Genomic DNA, 17,616 nt, shown 5'->3' on the forward strand with positions numbered 1-17,616 from the left:
CTTAAATGACTGTTATAAATCTAAATTTGATTGCATAACATGTGACAGCCCTACCTTCTACTTCTCACTGAGCCGAATCAGCAGAGAACCCCCCCTTTTACTGCGTGTACGGCTTCTCAATAATGTCATCCATGTCTGTGTGATGTGAGAATGTGACGCGGCACATTACTTCACATCAGCTGGAAGTTCACAGCCCGAGAGAGTTGTTCCTCTGCATACAACTGTGGAAGTGCTGTCCGGCTCTCCAGCACTCTGTGGAGTCCTGCACATCTGTACCGATGGTGACACAGTATTTTGTGCATGGAGCTCGTGTTTACGTTTTGATCCATTCGCCATTGACATCTCCGAGTCTTGGATCAAATGTGTTAAATTGTGTTTTCTCAACCTTCATCAAACGATCGTATTTTATCTAGACACACAAATTATCGATGCTACGATTAAACCTTTAACATTCTGTTCGTATTCTTATCATAAATGTTAAATGACCAATGTTTTTCTTACAGTTCTCTATAAATAGGTCCCCGGTCGTTCCACTTCCTGCTTGTTTCTCATCCTATGTCTGTATTTGTTTTTCCAGTACGCCGGGTGCCACCACGGTTCTCCATTCCACCCACAGACAATGAGATCATGCCGGGCGGCAGCGTCAACATCACGTGCGTCGCAGTGGGCTCCCCCATGCCTTACGTCAAGTGGATGCTGGGTGCTGAAGACCTCACGCCAGAGGACGACATGCCGATCGGACGGAACGTCTTGGAGCTCACAGACGTGCGGCAGTCGGCCAACTACACGTGTGTGGCCATGTCGACCCTGGGGGTGATAGAGGCTGTGGCACAGATAACAGTCAAGGGTAGGGCCGCTTCTTATTCTGCTCATCTATAATTCAAACCTGACATCTCGTGCTTATATAATAGATACACGAGCCATGGGAAGGACTTCACACTATGTAAATGTTGCATGTAGTTAAAAATATATACTTCGGTTTGCAGCTGGTATGTGTCAGGGTAAACTATCCAAGCAGGGACTACTGGCAGCGCTTAAAAGAAAGTTATTTACTTCTCACTGCCGCGATAAGTCATCGGCAGAGGATTCCTTGATGCCTCAGACAAGCCCTGGCACCAGCCTCAGTGCATTAGATGCCAGATTAAGAATATAGTGAAGTGCTTATCGCACAGCTGGAAAGCTGCAGAGCCAGAAAGCGCCCGATTTCTGTTTCGCGGGAGATGGGGGCATAACAGGGGGTGGGGGGGGGCTGAAACATAGAGTATTGTTTGGTGTCTTCTGTAGGCATGCTACTTATCGGAGTGTAATCATATCTACACTGCAGCATACCACAAAGATATCCCGCACTGCCGTCACCGTGTTCATGTGGACACACACACCCACACCCACACACACACACACTCAGTTTTGTTTATCCGAGACATAACACAGAGATATTAGTCACAATATAACAGTCTGGCAGCAAGCTCCCCCAGAAGCATACCTCAGACAGCATATAAAGACAATTTATTGCCCTGATATCTTTTGCCATGTGCCACGGCGCAGGGGATTAAAGCAATAAATTTACCTGTTAAATTATTAAAGTGATAAACACGGGGAAAATCTGAGATTAAAGACAACAGCATTACTAGCTGCTGAACATGGGGGGGGAATGCAAGTTTTTAATCTCACATATTTGTTTCTTTTTTAAACTATTTTTCTTTCTTTTATGTATTTCTAACAATACTATCCACCTAATACAACACACAGAATATACGAGTCTCTTATGACTCCAGATATATACGGTATATCATCAGGATCAAGTGCAGTGGGCTGGTAAATGAATGCAATCAATATTATTCAACCATCAACAAATTAAAAGAAAGGTCTCTGTGGACTGTGACATAAATTACTCTACAGAGGTAAAACTTTCTAATGTTTGCGGAATAATTTGCATTTTTATTAATATTTATGTAATAATTATCATCGCAGCGTTGCCCAAGGCTCCTGGCATCCCTGTGGTGACGGAGCGCACAGCCACCAGCATAACGCTGACTTGGGACTCCGGCAATCCGGAGCCGGTGTCCTACTACATCATCCAGCACAAGTCCAAGTACTCGGAGGACACGTACAAGGAGATCGACGGCGTGGCCACCACTCGGTACAGCGTGGGGGGCCTCAGCCCGTACTCGGACTACGAGTTCCGCGTGGTGGCCGTGAACAACATCGGGCGGGGGCCACCCAGCGAGAGCATCGAGGCCAAAACAGCTGAGCAGGCACCCAGCACGGCACCGAGGCAGGTCAGAGGCCACATGCTGAGCACCACCACAGCTGTTATTCACTGGGACGAGCCGGAGGAGGCCAATGGGCAGATCATGGGCTACAGAGTCTACTACACCATGGACTCCAGCCAGCATGTCAACCTCTGGGAGAAGCAGATTGTCCGGGGGTCTAACTTTGTCACCATCCAGGGCCTCATCCCAAATAAGACCTACTACATCAAGGTGCTGGCCTACACCTCAGTTGGCGACGGGCCCCTTTCTGCAGACCTTCAAATCATCGCTAAGACAGGAGGTGAGTATATTTGGTTGAATTGTAGAAGACAAGAATACAAAAAAAAAATAAACAAAGTGAGAAAATTCAAAGTTTCAAAAATGTTCTCACCCCACAATCAAACTTGGAGTGTCAAAGGCATTTTTTAGATCCTCATTAGTGGGTTACGATTGCTAACCAGAGCTACCACACACAAACATCTTCAGGCTGTCAACAAACACTTCAACCCCGGCTGACTCAAGAGGGAGAATGTTTTCTTTTATGAGAATAGTTAACTAAGGACGAGAAACTCGAAAGGTCCTCTTGTTTACTTCTTGTGAAAAAGTCAGATATGGTTTTCAGCGTGAAGTAACTGTGTGCCAGCGTGGTGCTAATGAGGCTGAACCGACTGCATCTTCTGAAATGAAAACCTGGCTCTTGTGGCAATAAACCCATCGCCACAAAGTGTGTGAATTTATCTCTCCGCTCTTATTCCAGTTCCCTCCCAACCGACCGACTTAAGGGGAGAAGCCAAGTCGGAGACGAGCATTTTGCTGTCGTGGGTCGCCCCGGCACAGACCGGACAGGAAAATCAAATCACGGGATATGAACTCATGTACAGGAAGAGGGACGACAAAGAGGAGGTGAGAAATGTCAGAGTTTTACGGCTTTGACAACACGTTAGTCTTTCAAAAGTCTGAATTACACAGGAACGAGAATTATCTTTCTCTTGCCAAATAAGTTGCTCAATTTGTAATATAAGTAGTTTCATTTATGGCAATAAAACATGAACAGTATATTGAATATCATTTTTTTTTGTTTTTAATACACCAAAGTAAAATGTAAAATGAAATAATGCCTTAATATAAATCTATTATAGGTGTTTTTGTGAGGGATTTGTAATATATAGGGTAAAAGTCTTATATATGTACTTTGACTTTTTCAAACACTGACTAAAAGTACTTAAACGTGTAACTTTTCAAAATAAAGCTTTATTAATGATGTGGATTTACATCTCATCTCAGACAATTTAATAATATCCTTTACACGGCCAATTTCTTTTATATATCTGAAAGAGCATTTTATTCTTTTTAGCTCCCTGCTTTTCTGGAAAACTGACTACACATTTTTTTCTCTCCCCCCCCTCCCCCCACAGAAACGTATCAGTTTTGAGCCGACAACAACATACCTGCTGAAGGACTTGAAGCCCTTCACTACTTATACTTTCCGCTTGGCTGCCCGTAGTAAACATGGGGTTGGAGCTTACACCAACGAGATCTCGGCAGAAACTCCACAGACACGTAGGTCTCTTTCCTTATCTCACCCCACATCCCACTGTTTGGGAAGGAACCCATTTTCAAATGCATTCCACTCAATTTTATATGTGCTGCAGACCCCACCGCCCTCCCCAAAAACACAAACAAAGTCTCGAACTCGAAAAAGGGGTAATGCATTTGAAAATAGCCGAAAGGTGTAAAGATTTGAAACAGTAAATAAGTGTCATGGAGTCCAGCTGACCGTGCAGTGTTCACCTTGAAAAGGCTGCATGGACAGTGTACCCAGGCTTTCCTGTGAAGTCCGGAGACAAGGTTATATAAAGAGTGCCCCCCCCTCTCCGCTCCCCTTTGTTGTGCAAAAACAGCGCAGGCTCAAATGAATGGATAAAGTCTTGAATTATTTATATGAATGCCCACATCTGCATTACCCACACAGGCGGCGGCCTTTAGGAAGCCTTGTCTCTTGACTTTGCATTTTTGCACCAAAAAAAGAGAGACTGAGCTTTCTATGTAGCTATGCTGCCAAAAAACCACTTCTCCAGAGGTCAAGGGGATTTTTTTCCCGTTTTCTTTACCGATGTTCACACTCAATTCAAATTGGAAGAAATAACGCTGCGGAGTAATTCTATCATAGAAAGCTCAATTGAAGTATTGACTGTAGTTAGGGAGACCTCAGATTTATGAAACAGGTTGGAATTAAAATCTGTTCCTGACAAAATTGAACTAAATTCACTGCAGCTTTGCTCAGTGTCAGATAAACACCCTCAAAAACAGTCCGCTACAGTTGACTTTCGCAAATCTAAACATAGATCTCAGGTCTCCGGAAAGACAAGGGCAGAGATCAGGTGGGTATTAATCAAAGCGATGAAGTTCTGCCCAGATGTTTGTTCGCAGGTAAATGATGGACTTAATTACAAAAAAAAGTGCATGCCAATGTTATCAGACTCTAATGAACCAGTCGTGTCTCCTTGGGAAGTTCTCTGTTGTACAATCAGGCTTTTACCACAAACCAACAGGCTTCGGAAAGGTTGGTGACAAAAACAACATTTTTACTATTTCAGACTAGTTAAAGCATCAACCTTTATGTTTTTGGATTGATGGTAAACTGCTTGCCAAATTTGTCTCAGTTATTACTACATTTATTTTTGGAATGGTTTATCTTTAAAAAAAGTACCTAGAAATCTGTAGGTTTTCATTGAGAAAGAACCAAACTGAGAAATAATATATTAGGGTATTTTATTTTTTGTTTCCTTCTGCTTTTATATATTGTTTAGTCATCACCAAGGTAGGTTATAAATGGTAAAGCTGTCCATTTTCCAAACCGACACCCTCCATTCATCATCGGTGTTTACACTTTTGTGTTTACCTTTTTTGTCTTTGTGATGTGTCATTGATTTCAAGTATTTTCATTTCTCCATGAGTCCCTTGTGCATTTTTCCTCATTTGGTGTCATTTTATTTCCCTTTTCTTTTTTTCCTTTGTTTGGTCGATTCTACCATCATCACCCTGATCGAAAACCAAAACCCTGAAACTCCTTTAAACCAAATATCCAACTCTATGAACTTTCCGACCAATCTAACAAACAAACAAAAAAAAAAAACCTGCTGCAAAAACCCCAACCCGCCATCCAGAACCCTCGGGCCCACCTCAGGACGTCCAGTGCCACAGCCCCAGCTCCACCAGGGTCCTGGTAAGTTGGCGGCCGCCCCCAGTGGAATTACAAAACGGGATCATAACACAATACAGTGTCCACTACGCCGAGACGGAAGGGGAGGACACGCCTTCACGTCAGATCCCCAGCATCCCGGCGGAAAGCTCCCAGTACCTTTTGGAAAACTTGGAAAAATGGACAGAGTACCGCGTGACGGTCGTTGCGCACACGGATGTGGGAGCGGGGCCGGAGAGTCTGCCACAGCTGGTCCGCACAGAGGAGGATGGTATGTGTTCGCTCAAAACAAAGCCCCCCCAACTGCAAACCCTCTTAACCTACCCTGCCAAATACTAACAACCTTCGCCTATATCTACAACTCCCTCTTTTCTACCCTTCTCTACCTGCTTCTGACTTTCGCCACTTGATACTTGTTGCCCCCCCGTTTTTGGACTCTGCGCTTTTTTGAACCACCCCCTCAAAAAAAAACTGAGACTCACTTTGCAAAAGCACTTTTTTTAATACTTTTTTGGCCTTTTTCTGCCCCAAAGCTGCTCAATTTCAACACATGGTATGGCATTTTCAACCGCTGGCCTCCAACTTCCAGTCCCTACTGTCATTTTTTCAAACTTTGAAGTATTCTCTGCAGTTTTTTTTTTTTGAAAGGCAGCAGTTTTTTTTCTGGACAGTGGGAATGACAAAAAGGTGGAAGATTTTTTTTTTTTAAAGGCCATTTTTATCTATTTTTCCTTTTTCTCCCCTCATGTGATGTAATCATTTTTTATTTATTTTTACCTTGCTCCATAGCCAAAATTTCTTGCAGCGCTTCAAGCATTTCAAATCACTTGAAGCTCCCCCAACTTTGGCTCCACTTTTCTATTTTGGCAAAACACACATTTTTATTCCATGTTTTTTAAATCCACTCTACCCATTTTTAATGTGTAAAGATTAGGTCAGTTGTCAGACCTGTTTTTGCTGTTGGTTTTTCCCCCCCTTACCATTGTTGAAATATTGATGTCATGCAGTGCTTGTTGCAGTTCGCTGCACTTTTGTGATTTTTTTCCCCCCGCCACTGCAGCGTTTTGCGCCACGACTTTGGCCAAGATTTTAAGGAAAAAAAGGGAGAGATGAAGGGGTTCTCTATAATTTTGACCTTTTTTCTTCTATCCCATGGTGTTCCTCCAGTTCCTAGCGGGCCACCTCGTAAAGTTGAGGTGGAGGCTGTCAACTCCTCGTCAATTAAAGTGATCTGGCGCTCACCGATGCCCACCAAGCAGCACGGTCAGATCCGAGGGTACCAGGTGCACTATGTCAGGATGGTTAATGGGGAGCCCACAGGACAGCCAGTCATCAAGGACATCCTGATTGATGATGCCCAGGTAAAACACCCTCCTCAGCCAGCCTGTGCTTTTTCTCAGACACAATCTCTCCTTCTCTCGCTCTCTCTCTCTCTCTCTCTCTCAACCTTTACATGCACCACAACACACACTGTCATTTGAAATGGGAAATAAGCTAATCTCCACAATGTCATATCTATAAATGAACTGAATAAAATAGCGACTATTCAACTGTTTTGTCACTAAAAACACTTGAAGCAGAAATCCAATGCATATGTATCTACATAGAGTTATTGCTACTTTTCTATAATTGTGTATAAGCCAACACATGTGTTTGGTGGTAGCAGACGAACTGTGTGCGTGTATTTTCTCACCAGTGATTAGTGTCTACCTGCCCTTATTTCTTGTCTCTTTTCTCTCCACACTCTGATATCATTATCAGTGGGAATATGATGATTCAACTGAACATGTGAGTAGCTAAACCTGAAAGAATCCTTGTTGTCCTCTGCATGAATGGCATGTGTCTCTTTTCACAACAGGAGTGTGTGGCCTGATTTGTTTTATTTAACAATAGCTCGGCCTAGCAGTTGGAATTAAAATAGAACTGACCAAACGGCAAACGCTGGCTTTAAAGAGTTGAATTCTTCATGATTAAGTTAATGTTGCACAGAGAACTCAAGTTATTTATCCCTCACAAATCAGTATGTGCTGAGAGAACATGTCTGCTGTGTCCTTTGTGATGATTCCGCTGACACCCCAGTCCACTACTACCTCTCTGCTTGCTAACATCTGTAAAATCAGCGAGTGTGTGTCCGGCAACTGAAGTCCTGCATCTTCACAGGAAATGATCATCGCCGAGCTGCAGGCTGAGACCACGTACTCAGTCACCGTGGCAGCCTACACCACAAAGGGTGACGGTGCACGCAGCAAGCCCAAACTGATCACGACCACTGGCGCAGGTAACGGATCCCGTCGCTGCTGATGAATCTCCTGCGCTTCTCTGTCAATATACTATATGTTTATCAAACAGTGCATTTTCTACCTTGTAAAGCAGTGAAGCTTCATCTAATGAGGGGGAAAATAAGAGCACCAGGCACATTTTCCTGTCACCGAGTGTGAAAAGTGTGAAACAGCTAATTGCTGTCTCATTTAGTGCAATAACTCGAACCCACTGGTGTGACACAGCGATGCTGATGGCACATTTACAGTAATGGAAAATGTAGCGAGAGAGAGAAATAAAGAGCTCAGCTATTGCATTCAGCAGTAATTCATCCAAAACAGTGTATCTCTAACAAGCTTTCCCTTTCTCTATTAGTTCCTGAAAAACCTCGGCTAATGGTCAGCACCACCAACATGGGCACGGCTCTCCTCCAGTGGCATCCCCCAGCATTAACCCACGGGCCCCTCCAAGGCTACCGCCTCCGTTTCGGTCGCAAAGACGTGGATCCGCTGACCGTCATTGAGTTCCCCGAGCGCGAGAACCACTACACGACCAAAGAGATCCACAAGGGAGCCTCGTACACTTTCCGCCTTTCTGCGCGCAACAAGGTGGGCTTTGGCGAAGAGACAGTCAAAGAGGTCACCACAAACGAGGATGTCCCGAGCGGCTACCCTCAGAGCATCACGGCCGAAGGTGCCACCACCTCCACTATTCAGGTTAGCTGGCATCCTGTTTTGCTGGCGGAGCAAAACGGCCAAATCGTGAAATACGCTCTGCAGTATAAGGACATCAACAGCCCGCGCAGTCCCTCAGAGCTGTTCATCACCGCCCCGGAATCAACAGTCATCCTGGATGGCCTTAAGGCAGATACCACTTATGATATTAAAATGTGTGCCTTCACCAGCAAGGGCTCTGGTTCCTATAGCCCAAGTGTCCAATTCAGGACACAGCCTTTGGATCAAGGTAGGACGCAGCCCATGAACATTTTAAAAGTCCTTTTCCTCTTTAAAGTCAACCTTTCCCTGCGCAGCCCCTTTTCCAACCACAGCAGCTTCCCACACAAAAGGCTCAAATGGCAGAAGTTGAGAGAGTTTGGAATCAATCAGGGAACTTCATATTAACAAAATTCCATACCCTTAGACTCCACAATCTAATCATGATTTTTTTTTTTTTAAACTCACATCGAGTAAGTATGTATGTCTCTTCGTGTCTCGTCAGTCAAGCACAGCTCAGTCATTAACATAAGAGTTGGAGTTTGTAAGAAGGTAAGAGGAGAGTGTTGAGTTCAGTGTAGCAATGATTGCAGCCTGGTTTTCAGAGAGACTTTCTCAGGTAAGCACTGGTGTGGGACCATTGGTGGAATCTGATAAAAAGAAAAAAAAGGATTGTTTTGTGTCTAAATCACATGCTCCCCCTTTCTTTTAGCAGTGTTTGCAAAAAACTTCCACGTGAAAGCTGCCATGAAGACGTCAGTGTGGCTGACCTGGGAAATCCCAGACACCTACAACCCGGCTCAGCCTTTCACTGTGAGCACCGCTTGGATAAATATATGCTAACATGCTTTTTCACACAACAAAAAATGATTCAGCTAACATCCACAACTGAGACTTCAATCTCACCATGAAACATCAACTCATTCCCATTCAGATTCTCTACGACAACGGCCAGAGCGTGGAGGTGGACGGCAAGCTGTCGCAAAAGCTGATCACGGGTCTTCAACCCGAGACGCAGTACTCCTTCCTCCTGACCAACCGCGGCAACAGCGCCGGGGGCCTGCAGCACCGCGTGTCCACCATGACGGCCCCGGACATCCTGCGCACCAAGCCGTACCTGATCGGCAAGACCAACTCGGACGGTATGATGACTGTGGAGCTGCCATCGGTGCAGACTTCTGAGAGAGTGAGGTGAGTGCGGACGATCGGAGTAAAGGGGTTTTACATGGCTTCCTAAATGTTGCACTGTAAACAGTATTGCAAGTAAGCAGCAACAGTAATCTTGCATATTATGATTTGACATGTAAACAAATCCCTGCAGTGCAATGGAACCCCCTCCATTTCTTTACCATTTGCCACATTACCGACTATTATTTCTTACCGATGCATCGGGGGATGGAAATAAACAAGTTAGCTTGATAGCTGACCTTGTCCAAAACAGAGTCATTTATATTCATCCCTACGATTCAGTGTAATATCCACTTCACCTCAGTCATTACACTCTGAAGCAGAGCAACTCATTTAAGCACATTCCTCTAAGCCCTATAAAGTCTCTTATAGCCTTTCCACAGAGCCCAGGGCTGTCAAAAGGCCAAGGAGTGTTTCCGATTGTAGACCGACGCTTCAAACCCATCTTGGGGTTTTTTCTGATCTTGCTGGATGCATTTGGCCCAGTGTCTCCCATGCCAGAGCTTAAGCTAATTAGTTTCCCATTAGCCTGCCACACTGCCTTCCTGGCCAACGCCTGCCAGTGCAGTGCCCAACCAGGAAGCCCGACTCTGGCAGAGGCCGTTATCTCTCTTGCCACCCAGATGAAGGGATGAAAATCCCTCTAATTCTGCATCTCGTCTGCATACACAGAGAGTCTCCTAATTAACCCACAGGGGGCCTCAGTGAGGTGTAACCGTGTTGCCTAGCTGTTAAAACAGAAGAAAAAATAGTCCTAATCGGGGGATAAAGAGCCACATGACATGGTAATAGCACGATTACGTTTATGGTTCTGGTAAACAAAGACTTTTCTCTCTTTTATATAGCGTTTGTCTCCTGGAAAGTGGCAGAGACATTCCATCTTGCCTTGAATGTTAATACCCTGTCTGTTTATTTTGCAGGGGATATTTCATCGTGGTGGTGCCTCTGAAAAAACAGCGCACGGGGAAGTTCTTCAAGCCCTGGGACAACCCCGATGAGATGAATCTGGAGGAGGTGGGTTTAAAGCATGAGCTGGATATGATGGGTCAGGGTTATTAGGAAAGAAAAAGTAAAAGTAGAATTCCATTACTTTCAATTAATCCGGTTGTTGAAACCCAGCTTCTTAACAGCGCACCAGTGTTCCCATATCGCCCATCTCTTCTCGGAAAAACCAGAAAAGAAATCGGGTTGAGGCCGTTAAGAGGGAACGGGAGATGAGTCTCGCTGATTGACACAAATAGCTGCAGAGAACACTGTTCATATGGAAATGAGAACATGAAGTAGCCATCGAGTGCACTGCAAACTCAACCCCCGTGCCCACCTCCTCCCCCTCCTCCCCCTCCTCCTCTTTGTGTCTGTGGTAATTACCTGAAGAGCTGCATCAGGCCTTCACGTCTCTTCTCATTCCACGCAGAGCCGGGCTACCGCGTGTGCACAAAACACTTGACAACTTTTGTATTAAACCAGTTTGAGACAATTTTTTCCGAAGCGCCTGTGCAATCACGTGCACAATTAAATGTGCGAGAAGAAGGTTTGAGGAAAAAAAAAAACTTTTTATCGGTAGTGCAGTGATCTCTCGAAACCTCTAGAAAGCTTTTCCCCATTCACGTTACTCTTCGGGCCAGATTTCTAAATCAAAATATTTAAAAATATTTAGCTGTATTGGACAAACATCACACTTTATGACATGTCCAGGAGGCTGAAACAAAACACGCCATGTCTCATCTGCCATTGAGTTCACAGCCCGTGCCTGCAAGGCCCCGTTGTCTGTAGCCTTGACCGATTGCCCAAAAGTCGCCCCTCTGTCAGAATTTATTTGTTTGTCAATATTGGCACTCACCTTTTCACAACTTTTCCCAAGGGCAGCTAGATTTAGCGGCGTTGACAGGAGAGATGATTGAAGACATTATCGGGGGCCGCACCAACAGCCCAGCAGCCCAAACAGAGCACACATGAGAACGCACACACTTCAGTGTGAATGACAGGCGCGCACAGCGGGCACATGCACACACACACACACACTCATTCGTGCAGAGACAGGGAATCAGATGCCCTAACAACTAGCAGGCTTGATGAGAATAATTATGATCCACGCTCTGCACTTGAACGTTAAAGTCCGATGATACACACTTGTAAGAAGGACACACTAACTATGTTACCTTTAGCCTGATACTAACATTATTAGTACCATTATTGTTATTGTGTGTTTTGGGTGATTCCTGCCCTTAACTTAATTTTTAAGATATGATTTGTTAGATAAGTGGAAAAATATAGTTTGAAGCAGATGTACACCGTCCCCAAAAAAATGAACCGCACATTCTATTTGTCTAGAAGTTTCAGCAAAATATATTTCCGATGGTATCGAGACGGGAAAACTAAATGAGCTGCGTAGGTTTTAAATGAATTTAGTCTTTTGCACTGTTTGAAGCTGCTGGATAATCCTCAACTGTTTTATATGCTGGAAAGCCACGCAATCTTTTAATCTCGCAATCTTTTGTAGTCCAAAAACAGATGAAATAAGTCATTGATCTTTTCTGTAATGTTGCGCTTTTTGCATCAGCATTTTCAGCTTAGCAGTCAGGGAAGATAGACAGATTTGGTTTGTGCCGATGCGTTTTTTCATGTGTGCGCCGGAACGCGTCTGCGTGTGTTTTATCAGCCCCGTCTGCTCTCCCTCTCCGCCGCTGTAGCTGCTGAAGGAGATAAACCGAACGAGCAGAGGCCTCCGGTTCCAGCGGCAGGCTGAACCCAAAGCCTATATCGCTGCCTACTTCAAAGACCTGCCTAAAGACTTCACCCTGGGAGACGGCAAGACCTACGGGGACTTTGAGAACAAGCAACTCCAGAATGGTCAGGAGTACATCTTCTTTGTGCTCGCTGTCCTGGAAATGTCGGAAAACGTAAGTCTGCTCTCTCTCTCTCTCTCTCGCATTTTTACCCATGTGACTTATACCTCCATAGTGATGTGTTCTTTGTCTGCGGATGCTAATGAGCATGAAGGGTTAAATTCACCACACCTCTATGGAGGGTCGGAGTTTACTTCTGGTCAGATGTGTTACTCTCAGCCCTTGTGAGACTTTGACTCAGAAACTTAAAGCAGACCGCTGACCCTTCCTGCTTCGGGGAGAGAAACCCCTGAAGACCTCGGCCGAGTGCGAGAAGACAGTGATAACGGAGCTCCTCTTTAATTGCGTCCTACGTGCGGCGCGCCTTATCTCCACCGCCGCAGCTAGTGTGTATGTGTGCATGTATCTGTCTGGACCGAAGACCTGGGAGCTGCATGATTAGGCGGCTGCAGGTGAGATGATGGATTTGATGAGCTGCCGGGTCTGTAGTGCCGCCTCACACACTCTCCCACCAGCCCCCGAGTTCAGGCAGAGCCAAAACAATAATGATGGACGGAGGGAAATCTCTAATTTGCCCACTGAAGCATTTATTTTCTTCCCACAAGACCTTTTTTTTTTTATCTGCCCTTAGAATGTGAATAGGTCCAATCATGGCTCCTGCACAGGCGAGATATTGTAGATAATTGTGATTGCAGCTCAGCAGAAATTACACACCGAAAAACGGGTTATTGGCTTTTAATTTGTAATGTTGGTCATGCTGTCTTTGTCAGAGTCTTGTTCTGCTCTTGTGATTCTCAGTAGTCTTTAGTAATGCTTTGCATATCACAAATAGGAAGCAATCTACTGTAGCATTCACCTCTGGATGTTAAGTTTAAGATCATTTTTCTAAAGGTACCATGTAGAAATAGCTTTAAAGGTGTAGCATAATATCTAATACGTAAAAGTGGCATCATTTGGTTGAAATGAAACTACCTGATGCACATTTCAAAGACCTTCTTTCCCCTGCCTCAGATCATGTATGCCACCAGCCCGTACTCTGACCCGGTTGTTTCGGCCGACACGGACCCCCAGCCAATCATCGATGAGGAGGAGGGCCTCATCTGGGTGGTGGGCCCTGTGCTGGCGGTCGTCTTCATCATATGCATCGTCATCGCCATCCTCCTCTACAAGAGGTAAGGACGTGACAGTAAAGTCCAGACTAAAGTTTTTTGATTTCCCCACTTTGTCTGTGGCTACATTCATACTACTACTTTCTCGTTTGAAAATGCATCAAACCTGCGTCCACGCGCTTGGCGTCCACACTACTCCAGAGTTTTAGAGCTGGGAAACGCAGCAGGCGCCATTTTAGTTTTTGACGGGAAGAAAGAGATGTTTTGAAACGATGAAGTAGAGACGCACAACCTCTTGCTGATTGGGTCTACGAGCTATTATTAAGTCAATTTTATTTACACCGGTTTCCAGGCGTGGGCGTGGGCGTGGACAGGGTTAAACCCGATACGGAGCCAAAATGCTTGTGTGGGCAGAGATAATTTTAGTATGAATGCAACCTAAGAAATGCACAGGAATCGAACCATGATGAGCCGTGACATATTCATGCCACGGGGAAGGTTTTTTTATACATTATTACTGTACATGCATTTAGAATTTACGTCATGAAAAGCCACATAACCTTTAATATTTTAGTTGTTAGTTCCTGAAACCAACACGATGTTTCAAACGTCAAATTGCACGTTTGAATGCAGACACTAAATGCACGATTTCAACTTAAAGCCTGAGGCGCATCGATCCCCAGACTATCCGTGACCCTCGCTCACGGTAGCGCAAACACTAAATCTCCGATGAGCAAATCCAGGCACACAGCAACCCAAACTGTCAAGCCATCAAGCGCAGACGCCCACAGTCCTTCACGCGGACACGTGCGCTGACTGAAAGTTAATCAGACACATCCATCGAACCCACTTGCACTAACACACGCGCGCACACAAAACACATGTTAAACCGGAGAAAACACTTGTGCACTTTCACACTGAATCAAAGCAGCCTTTTTCTGTGTGTGTTTCTGAAACCCCCTTGTGGTAGCCAGACCTCGAGCTGTCACTGCTCATCACTCAAGCGTAGGAGGGGGACAGCGTAGACTATCTGCTGCATGTCGTTGCATGTGTGTGCAGCTCTGGAGCGGGCCCCCGGGGGCCTGGGCCGGCATCCCAGCCAACCCCAACCTCTCGCCCTTTTTTTTTTAAGACCGCCCGTCCCACAAGGGGGCTCGGCTCCAGATTCCGACACTGACCTTATGCTGCCCTCCTGTTTTGCCAGGACACACACATGCAACTGTTTTACACACAGATTTAGTTCCCATCCTTTGCTATGATGTCTTTTCTCCATTTTTTTTTTTTACATGTTCTGCAAAGTTCCTGCAGTTAAATGTCCGGTCCTAAGCAGAATTTCACAGTAGTTCTCAAGAAGTAATTTTAGGAAGGGGAAGATTAGTAAATGTAGAGTCAGCTGAAAAGAAATTATCTATATGTCACATTATCTATGACATCAGGATAATGTGAGAGGTTTATGCAAAGTGCTTTATTCTCCTTTCTTTCACCTCATTGTCCTTGGGATCCATTCATATCAAGTTTTGGTTTGAATAGTGAAAAAAAAAAAAAGTTGGATGAAAACTGAGCAAAGATTGTTTGTGAAGGTTTCAGTGTTTCCATTTGTGTCCGGTGGATTTACACATCGATTACCGCGCCCGCGCCACCTCCACGTTAGGGAACATGGAGTGCATAAGTAGGAGACGTTTCTCTTGTCAAGATCAATTTTTATGTGGCAGAAAGCTCCTCGTGTGCTAAACAAAGGGCAACTAGCATGTGAATTTGAGCTCGGGGATAAAAAAAAAGGGTCAACTTCATCAGTCAGAAATATAAATCAAGATAATTTAGTAACCAGACTAAAAAATAAAGGTAAATTAATGGCAACATACATTTTAATTCCTTATATATTTACAGATTCATTTAAAGTTAGGATCTCATACATGCATAAATCCTAAATATGCGTAATTCTTGATTTTTAATAAATGCAGAACGCAGGAGGCTTATTTGCAGGAAAAGGCCGACGCAGCAATTAGAAGTCAAGAGATGACTTTTATGCTTGAACAAGACGCAATCAGCTGAAACTGCTTGAAATAGCGGAGATACAATGTACAAATCTTGGATGCACCTGGGAAACTGTAGTGTTTGAAACAAAGAGCCCCCAAGGCTGCATAATTGAGTATAATCTCGAGAAGTGAAGCGTCGCTAATCTTGTACACAAAGCAAAGCTGAGATATGATTGGTATCGTTTTGTTTTTTCTCTTCACTTACCCTAAAGAAAGTTTTCTGGAATTTCTCCATTAAAGCTTAAGGTCTTACCACCTAATGTTGTGTCGATATTTCTTTCCTTGCTGACCAACGGAGCAGCAAACCAGACAGGTAAGAGTGAGAAAGAAGCAGGAAAACTAATCCCTTTTTAAAACCCCCCTTTTTCCTTTATTCCTAGACTTGTACATATCATATCTAAAACGTATGGAAATTGGTCGTCCACTGGAGTTGAGGTCATTTGTGAAATCGGGGCTATGTGCTCATTCAAAATGAACATATGTTCAAACGCGCTGCTCGCGATTGGCAAAGCGACATTGTTTCTACGGCAGCTGTCAGCAGGCATTTATAGAAAGTTCAAACGGGTTGACTTTTCCTACTAATAAACTTTGAATTCATCTAACGCGTATATTATTTATATGCTGCAATTACTAGTACAACTACCAGCGCTGTATTGATTCCTATGAATTTTCACATTTTATGAAATTGACACTTGAGGCATCCAGCAGTTTATTTATGAGGTGACAAAGTTGTGCACGGAAATAAGTGGAGGAGAGACAAACTATCACAGATACAAAAATAATGTAGACAAATACTGAAAAATAACAAGAATACTCAACAATATAATACAAGTACAATAGCACTTTAGTGAATTAGGTTCCTGTAAAGTTATTATTTTTATAATAAAACGGGAGCCGTTTACATTATAATGCAACAATAACTATAACTACAGCTTCAGAATTACTGCAGGGTTGAATCGTTATCCTGTGTGACACCTACAATGAGAAGTGAACAATGCAGGCTTCACAAAGGTAGTAGTTAATAGCTACTATAGTGGATTGTGTTATACAGAGGGGGAGTAATGACGCCATTTAGTCCAACCCCCCGTAGCTGTAAGTAAGATGTAAGGATGTAGTCCTTTCACCTTCCTAATTATACATCTGCCTTCATCATCCAGTGAGACCACAAGGCACGCTTTGCGGTTATACAGAGTTTTGTGCGCCAAGCAGGAAAGAAAATACCCAAAGAATGACAATCTGCTGTTTATCCTGCAGAAAAAGAGCAGAATCGGAAGCTAGGAAAGGAAGTCTCCCCAACAGCAAGGAAATGCCGCTGCATCATCCCACTGATCCCGTGGAGCTGCGGCGTCTCAACTTCCAAACACCCGGTGAGTATATTCAAACTGAAGCCGGTGACGTCTGTGGTACGGAGACCGTTGGCGATGCTACTGACTGCCTGCTTTTAAGGGTTTGTTTTCACATTTAGCCACATAGCATCCCTTGTCCGCTGCGGACACTTAATACAATAACGTCCTCGTAGGGTCCCCGTCATCTTTGCAGTGAGATCGGCGGGATACAAGCGAGCAATTTGCAGACGGCGGACAGGTGCTTAGAGAAGGCACGGAGGGTCAAAACTGACAGTGTCCTCCCCGGAGGCCCTTATCAGTGGAAAAAAAATGAAGAGGCAGAAATGCAAGCCTGACAGTTTCACGACACCTGTCATCTCCCCCTGCACCTGGGTTATCCAGGTCATCCAGACTTGTCATGCTTAGTCAGAGTAGCGTCCTGCTGCCGGACGTCCCGCGCTGCAGCACTGCGGCAGGTGAGGGAAACACAGAACGCGTCGTGGCTCATGTGCTTTGTTTTGTTTAGCGAGTCGAAGGGGGGCGGCCGTAAAAAAAAAAGTGGAGACGGGCTGAAAAACGCTGGTGTTTACTCGCTCTGACCTTTAGTGCTGAGGTGAGTGGTGGTCAGCGGTCACGCCTCGGCTCGTTCCCGTTCCTCGACCGGGGAGCCACAGTCCATTTATCAC

General features: G+C 44.6%; 1 protein-coding gene across 43 annotated transcripts in view; it reads left to right on the top strand.

Moving 5' to 3' along the window:
• Positions 1–17,616, top strand: part of LOC118102710 (receptor-type tyrosine-protein phosphatase delta) — a 344,139-nt gene that overhangs the window by 302,791 nt on the left and 23,732 nt on the right. For 14 of the 43 annotated variants that reach the window (XM_035149111.2, XM_035149118.2, XM_035149127.2 and 11 more), the window contains 16 exons: positions 578–847; positions 1,972–2,553; positions 3,010–3,155; positions 3,668–3,812; positions 5,420–5,725; positions 6,622–6,815; positions 7,216–7,242; positions 7,615–7,732; positions 8,089–8,676; positions 9,139–9,239; positions 9,361–9,617; positions 10,535–10,628; positions 12,305–12,514; positions 13,472–13,632; positions 15,907–15,918; positions 16,860–16,972. In XM_035149111.2, coding sequence (XP_035005002.1) covers positions 578–847; positions 1,972–2,553; positions 3,010–3,155; positions 3,668–3,812; positions 5,420–5,725; positions 6,622–6,815; positions 7,216–7,242; positions 7,615–7,732; positions 8,089–8,676; positions 9,139–9,239; positions 9,361–9,617; positions 10,535–10,628; positions 12,305–12,514; positions 13,472–13,632; positions 15,907–15,918; positions 16,860–16,972 — 3,324 coding nt within the window. The remainder of the gene's footprint in view (positions 1–577; positions 848–1,971; positions 2,554–3,009; positions 3,156–3,667; positions 3,813–5,419; positions 5,726–6,621; positions 6,816–7,215; positions 7,243–7,614; positions 7,733–8,088; positions 8,677–9,138; positions 9,240–9,360; positions 9,618–10,534; positions 10,629–12,304; positions 12,515–13,471; positions 13,633–15,906; positions 15,919–16,859; positions 16,973–17,616) is intronic. The other 29 variants (XM_035149140.2, XM_035149141.2, XM_035149144.2 and 26 more) reach the window with 7 other exon arrangements.

This window comes from Hippoglossus stenolepis, chromosome 23 (genome assembly GCF_022539355.2).
Source record: "Hippoglossus stenolepis isolate QCI-W04-F060 chromosome 23, HSTE1.2, whole genome shotgun sequence".
NCBI classification, from domain to species: domain Eukaryota; kingdom Metazoa; phylum Chordata; class Actinopteri; order Pleuronectiformes; family Pleuronectidae; genus Hippoglossus; species Hippoglossus stenolepis.